The sequence below is a fragment of the Phalacrocorax aristotelis genome, chromosome Z, assembly GCF_949628215.1.
Source record: "Phalacrocorax aristotelis chromosome Z, bGulAri2.1, whole genome shotgun sequence".
Lineage (NCBI taxonomy): Eukaryota > Metazoa > Chordata > Aves > Suliformes > Phalacrocoracidae > Phalacrocorax > Phalacrocorax aristotelis.
Genome location: NC_134311.1, coordinates 47,869,434 through 47,883,728, shown reverse-complemented (window position 1 = coordinate 47,883,728; position 14,295 = coordinate 47,869,434). Strand labels below are relative to the sequence as shown.

Below are 14,295 nucleotides of genomic sequence, written 5' to 3'. Positions count from 1 at the left end.
CTTGCCCTAATCACCTTACTGCAGGTGCAAAATACATGGCCAAATGCCTAAATGTTCTGACTACATCATTCATTGCCCCTGGGGAACTAGCAGCTGAGCTTTCTGAAGACTCTGGTGTACTATGGATAATCTATTTTTCTGGACCAGTATTACCGTTATCATCAGAACGTGTAGTCTTAACACAGTAAGAAGAAAAAGTAAAGTAGCTAGTGGGATGTGACATCCATTTAGCTTTACTGTATTGCTTGGTTTCCATTAACATTTACTGTTAAAATACATATTTAGATCATATTGCAAGATTCAAACAATACAAAGTATTTTGTCCTCTACTCAAAGAATGGAGTACAGAAGTTACCTGGTAGTCCAATATGCTAAATCCAAGTCCCATATTCCCTTTCTCCAGCTCAATGTGCTGTACTTCTGTTTCCCACATAGCCAAAGACGAGCTTTGCACCTCTTCCATACTCTGACCCTCGTCAGCTATTTCCAAAGCTGTTCCCTCTGTGTCTGAAGAGCCAGTGAATCCAAGTTCTATGTGATCCTGAGAAAAACAGTGAATGTTCACCAATAAAATGTAAATGTATGTGAAATTCCAGAGACAAAACTCTGTTCACCAAGAACAAGATGAAAACTAAGTGATATTTCTCTAAACACAGAAACTGCAAGCACTCAGTAGAGTTAACAAACAAGTCTGATAAAGCTAGCACAGAATTCACATATCCTTGACACAAAATAGCTATGCCGGAAGTATAAAAAAGTACTCACTGGAAAAAATATTTACAAAATGGAATTTCTGTCAAACCAAAAACTTCAGAAAACTTCATTAGTATACGTACTCAACTATACAGGAAATATCTGTTATTAAATGGTATATCTAAAAATATGCCTTGATCTAAACACAGTAGAATTGTCAGGAGTCAGAACGTTTAAAAAAAGTAAACAAGAATTACACATATGCATATATGTTTTTCTCTTCCTTTGGTTTCATAGAAAAGTTTAGCAACAATAAGCTGAATTTGGTGCCTTGCCCAGAACTCAGATTTAACTGTGTCTCTTTTCACACAAATGCTATGCCTTTGTATACTATACAGCAGCCTGTTCCTACATGTTTAGTATATCAGGCTGCCCAGAGCTTTGCACTTATGAGTGACAGAAGTGCATCTGCCAGTGAAAGCACACTCAGTTCTGCAAAACACAAACCCAGAAAGCAAAGGTCAAAACCAGATTAAATATATTCATATTCTAAAGACCACACAGTTCAGTTTGCCATACCCCCACAGCCCACCCGCAGAACAGAAATTAAGTACTTGGGTAGATAAACCTGTGTCCCAGAATATTCTGCCCATAACCTAGGAGGATTGACACCTTCTGGTTGGCTTAAAGTATGGTTGATGAACATAATTTGCCTTTTTCTATTTATGTTGTTCCAAGTCCTAAAATATTAAAACGTATTTTCTAATCTTGTACAATAACTTTTTTCTCAAGAAAATGGTAATTTTTTTTCATAGATTTTTTTAAGACGAAATACCTTTTCTGTGAGCTGAACCTCAGATAGACTTAGACTCTCCAGTACTTCTGGGTGAGCGATGGGGGGAGCTACCCGACGACAGCACACCATTGTCACCTTAATAGGCAGTTCTTTCAATATATTGACCACATCCTTGTGGTTCTCTCCAAGCAAAGAGATCTCATTCACCTCAATAAATAAAGAAAACACAGTGTTTAGAAGTACAATGAACTAAGACGGATAAAATTAAAAAAAGCTTAACCCTCTATTCAGCTTATTTTAAAAAAAAAATAAACAAAAACGCACTAATGGACATAGTCAACCCTTAATTTCTACTCAATTTTGTGCTCAGAATCAGCATCAAGATGAGTTTTGAACTGAATGAATACTCTCATGTGTGATGCCACCCTACCAACACTACATACTCTGTCATTTCATGTTTCTTGCATTCATGTGAACCAAATTCACATTTTAATTCTAAGAAAATTATTTAGAAAAATAAAGAGGTGTTTAGTCTCTTCACTGTTTAGGGATATTCCTAGTAAATCTTAATGCTTCTGCTAGGTATTCTTTTTTGATGACCTTGGATCGTACCTGAAAAAACAGCTATCAGCTGAGAAATGCATGTAAGGATATGCATTCACATAAACACACGGAAATATGCATCAAGTGACTGCTCAAGCACTTCTGGTTACAGCTAGTGTGCAGTTAGATACGCTACGTTCCCGAAGTCATAACTTGTGAGCAGCAAGTCACTGCTCAAAATCTTACTAAATGCAGGCTAAGATAAAGTAGTATTTTTGATTACTTCCAGCAGCTCATCTCCACTGAACAGCTTGCCGCTTCGTCCAACTGGCCCTTCTGGTAAGATAGATCTGATGAAATGATGTCCCACTGTAGCTTCAAGGCTTATCCCTAACCCACTGCTTTCGCTGAATTTGTTAACTACAGCCACCTAAAATAAGATTAAGAAATGGTTACTTTTGTCATATTTACAGCTGTTCCTGTTACTTCGCATTTCAATTTACATACAATGAGGTGAATATTCCAGAAGTGAGAAACCAGAAATATTGTCATGTGTAATGCAGTCTTCTAGACTGCAAAAGCATCCAAAGTTACTAGCTTAGGTTCTTCAAAAACACTGAGGGAAATAACTGCAGCTTCAAAGCAAGAATCCAACTTTAACTTCCTAATAAGATGAAAAGCACTGAGTGGGGAAAAACAAATACCAGATTAAAAACTAAAACCTGCAGGCTAAGTTTAGTGAAAGTTATACAATCACAAAATAGTACACTATTCTTGAAAGGAAACCACTGCTATGGATTCACCGTGTTATCCAGGAACCACAACAGACCAAAACACCTTGACTGGAGTAACACGACTACGTTGCCCCATGCATGTGGACAGAAAATCAGCATCACAGACCCTCTCTTTTACTTAACTTTATGTGGTACTTCAGACTGTTATGCAAGAACAAGAAGAGCCCCTTACACACACAAACTGAAACACATACCAATCCAATAAGATCTATTCCAGATGGAGAAGAGGCTCTGCAACGCATTTGTGTAAAAATGTGACAAATGCTTGGATCAGGGGACAGGCAGGTAAAAACTGAAACTTTGATCACACACCACTTCAGCATACACAAGTGGGAACTGTGTATGACAGCAATATATCTAATAATACATACTTTTGCAGAGACTACAGCTCTGGCATGTAATTTTGAAATGAAGTCCTAAACTCAGATACTGCTTTTCAACAGTATCTACATTTTATCTACAGTAAACGTCCTATGGATTTTTCATCAAACAATTCATTTAGCATGCAGAATGGGTATGATGTTCCAAGCACTAGCTTCAAATTCCGGCTAATGAAGGGAGCTTTGTGGTTTACCTTAAATATTATTTTTTCCTCTAATACACATTTACCCTCTTTAAGCTAGGAAGTCTGTGAAACAATACTCATAAGCACAGTAACCTAAGAAGCCTGTGATGATTTTGCTAAAATCAATACAGAAAAATATATATCTATATTCAAAATTTATAATCAAAATAATCTCAGCAGATGAAGGACCATATGTACAATTTCTATAAATAAAGGAACAAATTCAATACAAACGTATATATGTATCTGTATGTTAGCAACATAATATGTAGACAGATCAAAGGGCATTTAATAATAGTAATCAAAGTTTACCTACCACTATTTCATAATTTGAACCCATAATCCTCTGCCACTTTGCCTTTGTAACTGCTTCTTCTGTAGTAGTTAGCTGGAAGTCTAAAAGATATGTCTGAGATTACTGTGACAAAAAGTAGAATGTTCTATCTATTCCTATAACTGGTAAGGTATATGGACCATGCACGAGTACACAATCATTCCCATGATGCTACAACTCTCACAAATATGACTAAAAACTTGACATGTTTTGTCTTACCAGGCTTCAGTTTACCAGAAGAAAAACTTGCAAAACAGTATTAGATCCTACCCCGGCAAAACTAACATGTCATGAAAGACATGAAGTTCAGTCAAAGAACCAGAAGTCAGTCAAAAAGTTTGGTGTGAACGGCTGAGTGGAAAGGACACATATTTAAACTAGCCTTAGTGTTGAGTGAATTTAACTTAACAGAACTTTACAAGATAACAGGCACAAAGCAAATGAAAAAGTTACATGCATGCCCCAGGCATTGTCAAACCAGACTGTATGTGGGCTGATCAGATTGATTAATGGGCCAAAATACTTACATATGTGGTACTGCATACTGATCTTTTTTGACAGACCCTGCATTTTACAGAGCGTCCAAAGGAAGCTTTCAAACAAAATCTGGAGGTTTTGTACTTTCAAAACAATGAGCACAACTGTAAAAGATTTTTTGAAACTGTAGGCCCTAGAGGGCAGCAAGAGAACTCAAGTCCTGGCTCTTTTTTTTTTTTTTTTTATTGTTACATTCACATACATGCACGCATACAACAAGAAATAATTCTCACAGCTAAAAGGCAGAAATGAAATTGGAAAGGAAGGAGGGGAGAAAAGTCAAGATGCTTTGAAAAATACAGTGGCGGGCTAGGCAGTAAACTGCAGCAACTCGACTGAAAGTTTATCTGAAGGTTGAAAAAACAAAGAAATGCTTTCCGCCTGCTCATTTTCCCCTCATGCACACTGTTTAGATTCTAGGGCAGAAAACAATAAAAAGCAGTAGTTAGATGCAATAGTCATCAAACACAGCAGATTTAACAGGACCCTACATACTCAAAGTCCATGGTCTGTGCTGTGCCTAAAGAAAATATCAAAATAAACTCTTCAGACCTGAATGTTCACCACAGGTGAAGACTAGAATCTTCATTACAGGATTAAGTTCCCAACTCCCACTGACTTTCAGTAAGAATTTAAAGTGACTAACAGCCTCAGACTGCGTTTTAAATCTAGTCATTGCTCAGAAACATTACTAAAAATAAAGCCAGGCATTGTGTGGCATTCAGATACGACCATATTTCCCCCAAAACAGGTATCTTGCAGTATCTGAAGAAAAGGTATTTAGAAATTCTTCAGCTATCCAGGAAAATGGAAAGCATGGAGTTATGAAAAGATACGTATTACAGAACTCATATAGGTGATGCTTTCCAGTTCCCCTCTAAGCTCTGGAAGCAGGAAAATGTTAGAAAACACATCCACTGCTGTCTCTATCTGGAAAACATATAGTCTCATAGGGCTTCTGAAATGCAGCGCAGTATCCTAACAGCTCAAGACAAAAAGTAAAATACCTGTTAGAAAATAAGAATTTCCACAAAGAGCATGGGAAAGTCAGAGCAGATCAGTCCACCAGAACTGACTGAATTTCAAGTATTATCAGAGATTCACAGACTGAAAAGAATGCAAGCTCAGGAATTTGTGAAAAGCAAGTTTATCAGAAAAGGCAGAAGTCCTGTAACTGCAGCTGCACAGCTACAGTCAGCTAGAAAGTCACACTGGGGAATGAGGAGGGAAAAGGTTTAACACACAACTAGACTAAACACAAGAAGAAATACAAAACTAGACTAAAAAGAGGGCTAAGCATGTAGCAAAAGCAGACTGCTTCATGTGAAGTATTTGACATTATTTTCAGGGACATACAGTAGTCAGCGATCTTACGGCACTCGAATACAGGCTTACATGTATAATTACTTTCACTTCCTAGCTGTACCTCAGCTACACAGCACACAGGAGATTGAAAGCCACACAAAACACTTGATCTTTGTGTAAGCACAGCCAAGTGCATTTTCACAGAATAAAATATTAAACATTGTGAACCTGTTTCCTGTTGCTTCATGTCTTCTCCAATATTTACCACACTGGCACTGCATGGCGGTGATGGGGATCCCTGTTCTGTTTCACTGTTACCTGGAAAAAGAAGCAGCCTTTTCAGCTCTTATGCATTGCAATATTCATCAAGCTCACAGGCATGCCTCAGGGCACTGACTCGCTCTTCTACTGGTCTTCAGAGCATCCATATCTGGCAAATGGAATCTGGCATGAGGGGCCCCCAAAAAATGCCATATTTTAAAGACATTTTGTCTTCTGTTCATGTTTTGCCTTCTCTAGTGAACTTTTCAATGAAAGAAGGAAAAAAAAAGCACAACTATCAGTAGCTGTATCTCTGTAATTGAAAGGAAAGTTACTGCAAAACATATAAATGCAGCATTCTTTAGCACCCTTGTATTACCTTTTTCTTCTTCTTTTCTCCTTTGTGCAATTCAGGAAGCTGACATCAAAAAATGAAAATCCTACAGTCTCAGAGGCCTGAATACCTGACAGACTCTTTACTTGTAGAAAGACTCTCTACCGGAGAGTTTTCTTAGGTATGCTGCTGGCTGTCAGCTGTCTCAAACCCCTCTAGGCCGGAGAAAGAGCACTTTCTGAGCATTTCCTCTGTAATTTTTTGCTGAAGGAGAGAATAACAGGATGCCATACAGGTAACATACTACTGGGTCTTTCAAAATCTTGTGCGAGGTGGGGATTATACCTCAGTCTATGAGTTGTGATATACTTATGCTGGCACCAACCTGTAACACAAGTAGCTGAAAAAAATCTGTTTGTGCATCCAGTTTCTGTGCAAATATTCTGTTCAAACACTAACTTCCAACATCCGGCACATGTAATTCACAATGTGCACAGTATAAGATTAAGCTTCACTAATCTTATTTCATCAGCAACCAAATTAATATTGGCCATTGGCTTCTGAACTTTGTACACACATATAGTCAATGACCTATCAGATTATTAATGACCTGTAGATATAGGCCACTTCTCTCATACCTCAAGCTTGTGACACTGACACACAAACGTGAACGGAACTGAGACTTGTTTTTTCTCATTGTGGAGGGTATCTCTTTGCTTGCTCTTGAATGCAGCTCTCACCCTTGAGCACAAATAAAACATTCACTGCCTCCTTACCATTTGAAGATTTGCAGGATCAAAATCTTGAAGCAATTCAGTCAGGAGCGCAATGCAGCGCAGAGCTTTCAACACTCACTTTGAAAATGTAGCAAATAATACCACTGTATCTAACAGATTAATCAAACCATAGTAGACCAAATTCTCCCCTCACGTACAGCAGCTCTGCCACCAGTAATAGCTACCTAGAATGAATCTAGTCCATTTTATTTCCAGTTTGCTACTGAGAAGAAAAATATTTCAGCTTTAAAGCAAAGCCAGTTTTAAATACCTTTGGCTGTACTACTATCCATTGTTTGGAACAGTAAGTCCTTTTCAACAGCAGCACTGAAATCCTCCGGGGGCTGAATATGATTTTCCTGCTTAAGCCCTCTTCTGATCAAAGTGAGCCGAACCGTTTGTCCTGTGTGCCGCAAAACGTCAACTGCTTGCTGGTTAGTGAAACCCTGAAGATTTGTTCCATCCACCTGCAGGATTAAGCAGCTTTTCAGTCCACAAGACACCACCCAGAAAAAAAAAAAATGTCCATGGCAAAATAATATGGTGAGTTCTCAGCATCTGTTAGCCTGAGCACAAAGCAAGCAGAGGGACAAGAACAAACACCTGGATGATTTAACAACATTAGATACACTAAGAACTTTCACTGGAGTGCCCCACAGGCGGGTAACAACCAGTACCACTGCAAAGCACGGAGAAGTGCTTTGGGTGCCCATGACAGTGGGGTCAGGCACATCTGCTCTGCGAGGTGGGAGAGGACACAGCACATGCTGTGTGGGCATATCCTGCAGCCTCCCTGCTCAGCTGTTTCAGCCACCTCCACCTCTGACGAGAAAATACTGGGTGAATAAACCAACACAGCCATGGCCAGGAGAGCTGGGGAGGAGAGGGTAGGGATAGACACATCCATCCACTGTGGTAGAAAAAACTACAAAGCGTGGCCATTTTTAGGCCAAGTAACCACAGACACAGTGAAGTCTACTACTGAACACTGTGAAGTCCAATTTAGCAATCAAAGACTGCCCCAGCCAGCCAGATGTTATCTTTGGTCCAACCCTGTAATATTCTAAAGAATATGATTTTGTCCTCTTCTGTTTGAAACTACCCCATTACCTCATTAAGTCAGGGTTTTTTCTGAAACTCAAGACTTGGGCATGGCTTAATTTCATCCCATTATCCCTAGTGTACTCCACTTTTTGTTCTCTTTCTCCCTGCAAACTCCGTATTATGCTATTCTTTTTCCACCTCACCCCTCAGCACCTTTAATTTCTGAAATACTTCTAACAATACTATATTCCCTGACTCCTGTAATTGTTTCAGTCTACCTATACAATACATATATTCCATTATTTTAAACGCCCCTTGCATGAAGAATGACTCCCCCTGGACCCTTAATCATTTTGCTGCCCTTCTTTGAACTTCTTCCAACTCTGGTGCTCCTCTAAATACAAAGTGATTAAAAATGAGCTGGGGTTATTTGGTTTTTCCTCCACACTTAAGCAAACCCTATTTAAAAATATTTATTATTCTTTTGGCTGAGGCAATTCAAATCTTTTTCTCCTTCTGCCTCTGCAGTAGAAGAAGAAATCAAACTCTGGAATAATCAATTTTAGCCATTTGTACTCAGCATTTAAATCACTATTAAAACCATATCTACTTCCACATACAAAAATTCACGCATATTTGTACTTCAAGAGAAACCATAACTTGTTCTTAGTGCTGCTTTCACACAAATGCAAGGCCAGATCTATGACAGACACAAAAACGCAGTTCCTGCATTTGTGACCTGATTTTTCCACACACAAGTAACGTTTTATGCATTAAAATACTTTCTTTCTCTGAGCATCTAGAACTTTAATGAAACACTTTTAAAAATAATTTTGAAAACAGTTAATTAATTTCAGTCAAGCTCCAAAACTTTGCCTTTACTAAGCAGTCTCAAAGCTCCTACTGATAAGATACACACATAGCAGATTTTTTTAAGAAACACAAGTTACACACAGATAGCATCATCAGAAAAATAATGCAATCGAATACTCAGTCAAAAATATGACTTACTATTTCAACACCAATCCTAAATGTTTTTATACATATACTATGTATTTCTTTACAAGTTAAAGAAGCTGAGTTTTGCAAACAAGCCATCTCATTTCCTTCTGTGTTTACTTACAACTATAATTTGATCTCCCACATGGATTCTGCCATCATGTTCAACAGCACTGCCTTTTGTAATGCTTTTCACAAAGATACCAGAAGGTTCTCGGATTAAGAAACAGAGAAAATTAAATTAACTAATTTATTAAGAAATTCAAATAATGCAGCAATCTCCAAATAATGCCACCAGCCAAAGGGAAAAAAAAGAAAGAAAATACAATCTCCAGGTAAGATAAGGAACAAATCATCAGGAAAGTATATGCTTTAAGTAAAAAATATGTATTATTATTTTCATAAAGGATAACCCTGATTAATGTCAGCTTCCATTAGACCATATTTCATTCATTATCTTACAACATCAAATTACCAATTCTAACTGCAAAAGAATAAATATTCTAAATTATTTCAACCTAAATGTTGAAACCACATTGACTAAAAACCTATGTCAGACTCCTGGTCATTTAAAACTGCAGGACAGAAAATCCAGTTTCGAGTACACTAACCTAGTAAATTCTGTATTTACTATGTACTTAATAACTGCTTAAGAAAGTGCATGGTTTGATAACCAAATGCAGAAAATTACAAGCAAGCAGGACAACAACTATATGTTTGAACTAGCTTTTAACTACAACTGTAAAGTCAGTAGTTGATCCAATTAAAAAAAAAAAAAAGTCAGGAAAAAAAAATATCCAAACCCCAAACCAGAACCATTTTAGCCAGTTACCGATTTTGAAGCAGGTGGAAAAGCCTTATATATCTAAAACACCTACAGAAGGATATTTTACAAAAACACATCCATTTCAGGAAAAACACACTGGAATTTAAAACAACTTCAACAGCTCAGTAAAGTGGAAATCTATGGAGTTCCTACATGCACATTTTTTATAGTATACACAAAATTGAGAAAATACTAGCATGAACTGGCACAAAATCAGGTCTGAAGGACACAGGTCTGTAACATTGGTATCAGAAATCTTAACAGAATCTACTTTCTCTCAACAAATGTTAAACTCTGTTAAATGGATACATTTGATGGGAAGATAATCCACTACACAGCATAGATAGTCCACTACTACACTTTAACAGCTGTCAAGACACCCGAATGCCTTTGCAGCCCTGAAACTCGTCTTTTACTGTGACAAAATGTGACAAAAGTTAGCAGGAAGGAGGGCTAAACCTATGTTTTGCTCTAATGACTATATTCAGCTTAGGAAGAATAAGACCACAAATATAAGTCACAACAGTTACCATTCTTTAATGTTTTTTGTTAATTTGATATTTTCCGGGGTGTCATGATTTAACCCCAGGCAGCAACTAAGCACTACACAGCCACTCGTCACTCCTCCCCCACAGCAACAGAATTGGAAGGGTAAAAGCGAGAAAATTCGTGGGTTGCCATAAGAACAGTTTAATCACTGAAATATAATAGTAATAATAATGAAAAGGAAAATAACAAAGAGACAGAAATAAAGCCCAAGAAAGACAAGTGATGCAGATGAAGACAATTTCTCACCACCAACCAACCGATGCTTAGCCAGTCCTCAAGCAGCAGTTCCACCCCCCGCTCCTTCCCCCCAGCTTTATATACTGAGCACAACGTCATAAGTTATGGCATATCCCTTTGGTCAGTTGGTGTCAGGTGTCCCAGCTGTGTCCCCTCCCAACTCCTTGTCCACTCCCAGTGCCCTCGCTGGTGGAATGGTGTGGGAAGCAGAAATGGCCTTGACGCTGTGTAAGCGCTGCTCACCAGTAACAAAAACATCCGTGTTATCAACAATGTTTTCATCACAAATCCAAAACATAGCCCCATCCTAGCTGCTATGAAGAAAATTAACTCTATCCCAGCCAAACTCAGCAAACCAGGTTTTGTGAATAATTAAATGGCTGGTCTTACTAAGTTCCAAGGGTTTTTATATCCTGCAACTGCTGTACAGTAACATGACAAGTTGCTACTCGTCATTCATGAAAGATTCAGCCACAGATCTTGCTGTCCAGTAGTTTTACTGTTGCTTTTCTGACAGTAAAGTTGTTCTTTAACTAAGCATTAACTCCCAAAATTGAGATGTCCAATTAGCTCCTAAGGCAGAACATTTTCTAATGCAGTTACATGCAGCACAATAATTTAAAATTGAGGATTGGTGGTACTCCAACATTAAATCAGTTAAAATATTCAGTCAGATCTATCACATACTCCACAATTCAATTTGCCTTTCAAAGGTTCAACTGAAAGCTGTTAAAGAGTAGACGGTCACAAACTGTGACCATCCTGTCCTATGAAACAGATTGATAAAATTTAGTCCGGCTTCTCAAAGCCAAAAAATTATGTCTATAAACATCCAATAATGTGGGATATATCTATCTATACATTTTTCTAACAATATATACATGGGTGAAAGTCAAGCCAACAGCTTTCAGAGAAGTGTTACAACACATTCAACAACTGTCCTTCCCCCGCAGTACTGTGTTTGCCAAATCACCCCTAGAGAGGCCTAAGTGATCATTTTGCTGAAAAATGTAGTGGAAATTAAAAAGTAAAAATACACAACTGTACATGAACACTGTTGCATTTATTTATTTAAAGGAATTTATTTATTGGCTGCAACAGTCCAGAGATCAACAAACATTTACTTTATCCAGAAGTCACTAAGGAATTCTTGATCTGCCAGAAGTAATATACACATTGTATAAAAAATAGTAACAATACCTCCTAAAACTACTCAGAATACTAATGTATTACCTTGTAAGAGCCTTTTAAAAATGAAAATGTAATTTAGAAAGCCCAGCCCATTCTAAGAGAAATGGCACAATATATTGTGGAATTGTTTGGCAAAAGCATATAAGCACAAGCTTTAGCCAAGAGTGAATATAAAAATTGATTAAAAAATGCTGTGGTGGGATTTTATAATTGAACTGATTGCTTCCAATCTCAGTGTCCTTCTCTCAAAAGGAAAACAATCCCTTTTTCTTTACAAACTTTAAAAAGATTTTATATTGTCATGGCTTTTCTTAGAGATGCTATACCAAAAATAAAATGAAGTCTTTGATGCACACATACCATAGTACGCAACAGAGTATATAGTAAACTGCAGGAATTGATCATTACCTGAAGTTTTGTCTCCAATGTAACCAGCAATAGTTATTCCTAATCCCTGGTTGTTTTTAGTGAGTTCAACATTAAATTTCTCCCCATCTTCAGAGCTATCAACAGAAGCATTTGCCTAATAAGAAATGTGTGATTAGAAAGGAAGGGGTTTTTAATTTAAAGATCCACCACATTCTTTGATATCATTAGCATGCAAAATCAGACACAAATGTAAAAAGAAACTTTGCTTCTGCTCTAATTTGGTATTCATCAGAGAAACTACACATATGTAACATCCCCCACAGTAAAGCAATGCCGGTTGTGACCTCCCCACCCCACTGCCCTGGGATATTACACTTTAACCTATAAAATCTTTATTTGATGACTAAAATGACTGGTGAAATTTGTACAAATTGAAAATAAACCTCTCATACAGTAAGTTATCCAAACCATGCTTAAATGTTAAGAGTATGTAGCTTGCTGCCCCTCTGGGACCTTCTCAGAACCAGCTGTAGATTGCTGTGTTACTTAAAAGAAGAAAAAAGATCAAATTTTATTTTGTATTCTATTTGTTTAAATTCCTGTTCAATAACTGCAGCTATTTCTTTCCTATGCATGCCAAGCTTAAAACATAATAAAAGCTATTTTGAGGCAATTATGCTTCTTGTTTTTGAAAGACTTAAAAATTTTATTTCAGAAAGTAGCGATTATTCTTCCAGCTAGTTAAATAATGACAATCTCCACCAACACCTACTATAGCCCTCTGAATTTCAGTAGTAAAGAATTTTTGGGGTAATGAAATAATTTATTGACTGTTAATGAAAGTATAATACATATTAAAATCCAATTTCAACAATTTTGTTTTCATACATAGAAGAAAAAAAATCTACCTATAAACTTAATTTCCATTTTTTATGAAGTTTTTTAAAAAAATTTTCACCTTTCAGCTGCCTAAAACATACTAGCCATTTCCATAGCTGATATATATCAGTATATGACTACATATACAAGGCTTCAATTTCGTTGTATTTATATGGGCACCAATATCTATGCACACATTTAAAATAGGAATTCATAAATGTAATACAAATATATCAAGATCATGCCATACTCATCTTTTATTCTGTCTCTTCTGCATGACAAATAGCAGGTAATATTTTTTAAAGTGGCAACAGGGCAACCAGGCAGATGCTAACTAAACCCAGTTTGACTACATGAGTATGCGTCAAAAAAAAAAGATGTCGGAGAGCTATGATGGTACTTGCTAAAAGACAATCTGACTTTCGTTCTTTATCTGAACAACTCCACCCAAAACCACAATCAAACACAAGAAAAATAAATTTCTACTGCTTTAACTACCTCTCTGCTTGATAATACAGGATTAATTTGGCCACAGGTAATGCCACTAAAAAAGTGCTCCAGCTTCCATAACCTCATGAAATTTTACAGGATAGACACCCACGGGGGACATGATGAGAAGTGCCCATTTTGGAAAGCCATTCTGCTCTCACTAATAGCTTTAAGAGTATCATAAAGTCTTTATCCACCCTGTATATGCCAGGAAGAAACAGACAAACCAAGCTGTTTCCATCATCATCTTCTCTCCAGGCCTGAATTAATGAGGCTTGCAGCACCATTAACTGGGTGCTCCCTCCAAGAACTAGACTTTGTGCAGGCAAGAGCAGTTTAAAAATAGCCTGCCTCCTGCCAGGAGAGATGTACCAGGAACAAGGTACTGAAAAGGATGGAAATGGAGACGAAGGTGGCAAAAAAGTCAGGTTTTGCCACCTGGTGGCTTTGAGCTTTTTCCTTGGTACTAGAAATCCTACACACCTTGCAGCTGCAGATAGAGCCTTCAACATTGCATCATATTACCTCAAAAAGGCAAATACTGAAGAAATATACACAAATGAAATTATCAAATTCAGCTCTCTCTTGAGACTGCTGCTTTTCAGATAAGTAACATTCAGGCCAAATATTGATCCCTGTATCTAAAATACAGCCAGGTTTTCATGCCTCTGAGTGCTGTAGAGACACAAAAGTACCAGTCTGCTTCCCCTCTTAGATGCTAAGAAGACTCCATGTTAAGATTAACTTTCTTTGCCGTATAGCTACAAAAGAGGG

General features: G+C 37.4%; 1 protein-coding gene across 32 annotated transcripts in view; it reads right to left on the bottom strand.

Moving 5' to 3' along the window:
• Window positions 1-14,295, bottom strand: part of MPDZ (multiple PDZ domain crumbs cell polarity complex component) — a 103,737-nt gene that overhangs the window by 55,567 nt on the left and 33,875 nt on the right. For all 32 annotated transcript variants that reach the window (XM_075079672.1, XM_075079673.1, XM_075079661.1 and 29 more), the window contains 8 exons: window positions 12,193-12,307; window positions 9,106-9,194; window positions 7,210-7,405; window positions 5,796-5,885; window positions 3,708-3,787; window positions 2,316-2,462; window positions 1,529-1,696; window positions 356-541 (listed from right to left, as the gene is read on the bottom strand). In XM_075079672.1, the coding sequence (XP_074935773.1) occupies window positions 356-541; window positions 1,529-1,696; window positions 2,316-2,462; window positions 3,708-3,787; window positions 5,796-5,885; window positions 7,210-7,405; window positions 9,106-9,194; window positions 12,193-12,307 (1,071 nt within the window). The remainder of the gene's footprint in view (window positions 1-355; window positions 542-1,528; window positions 1,697-2,315; window positions 2,463-3,707; window positions 3,788-5,795; window positions 5,886-7,209; window positions 7,406-9,105; window positions 9,195-12,192; window positions 12,308-14,295) is intronic.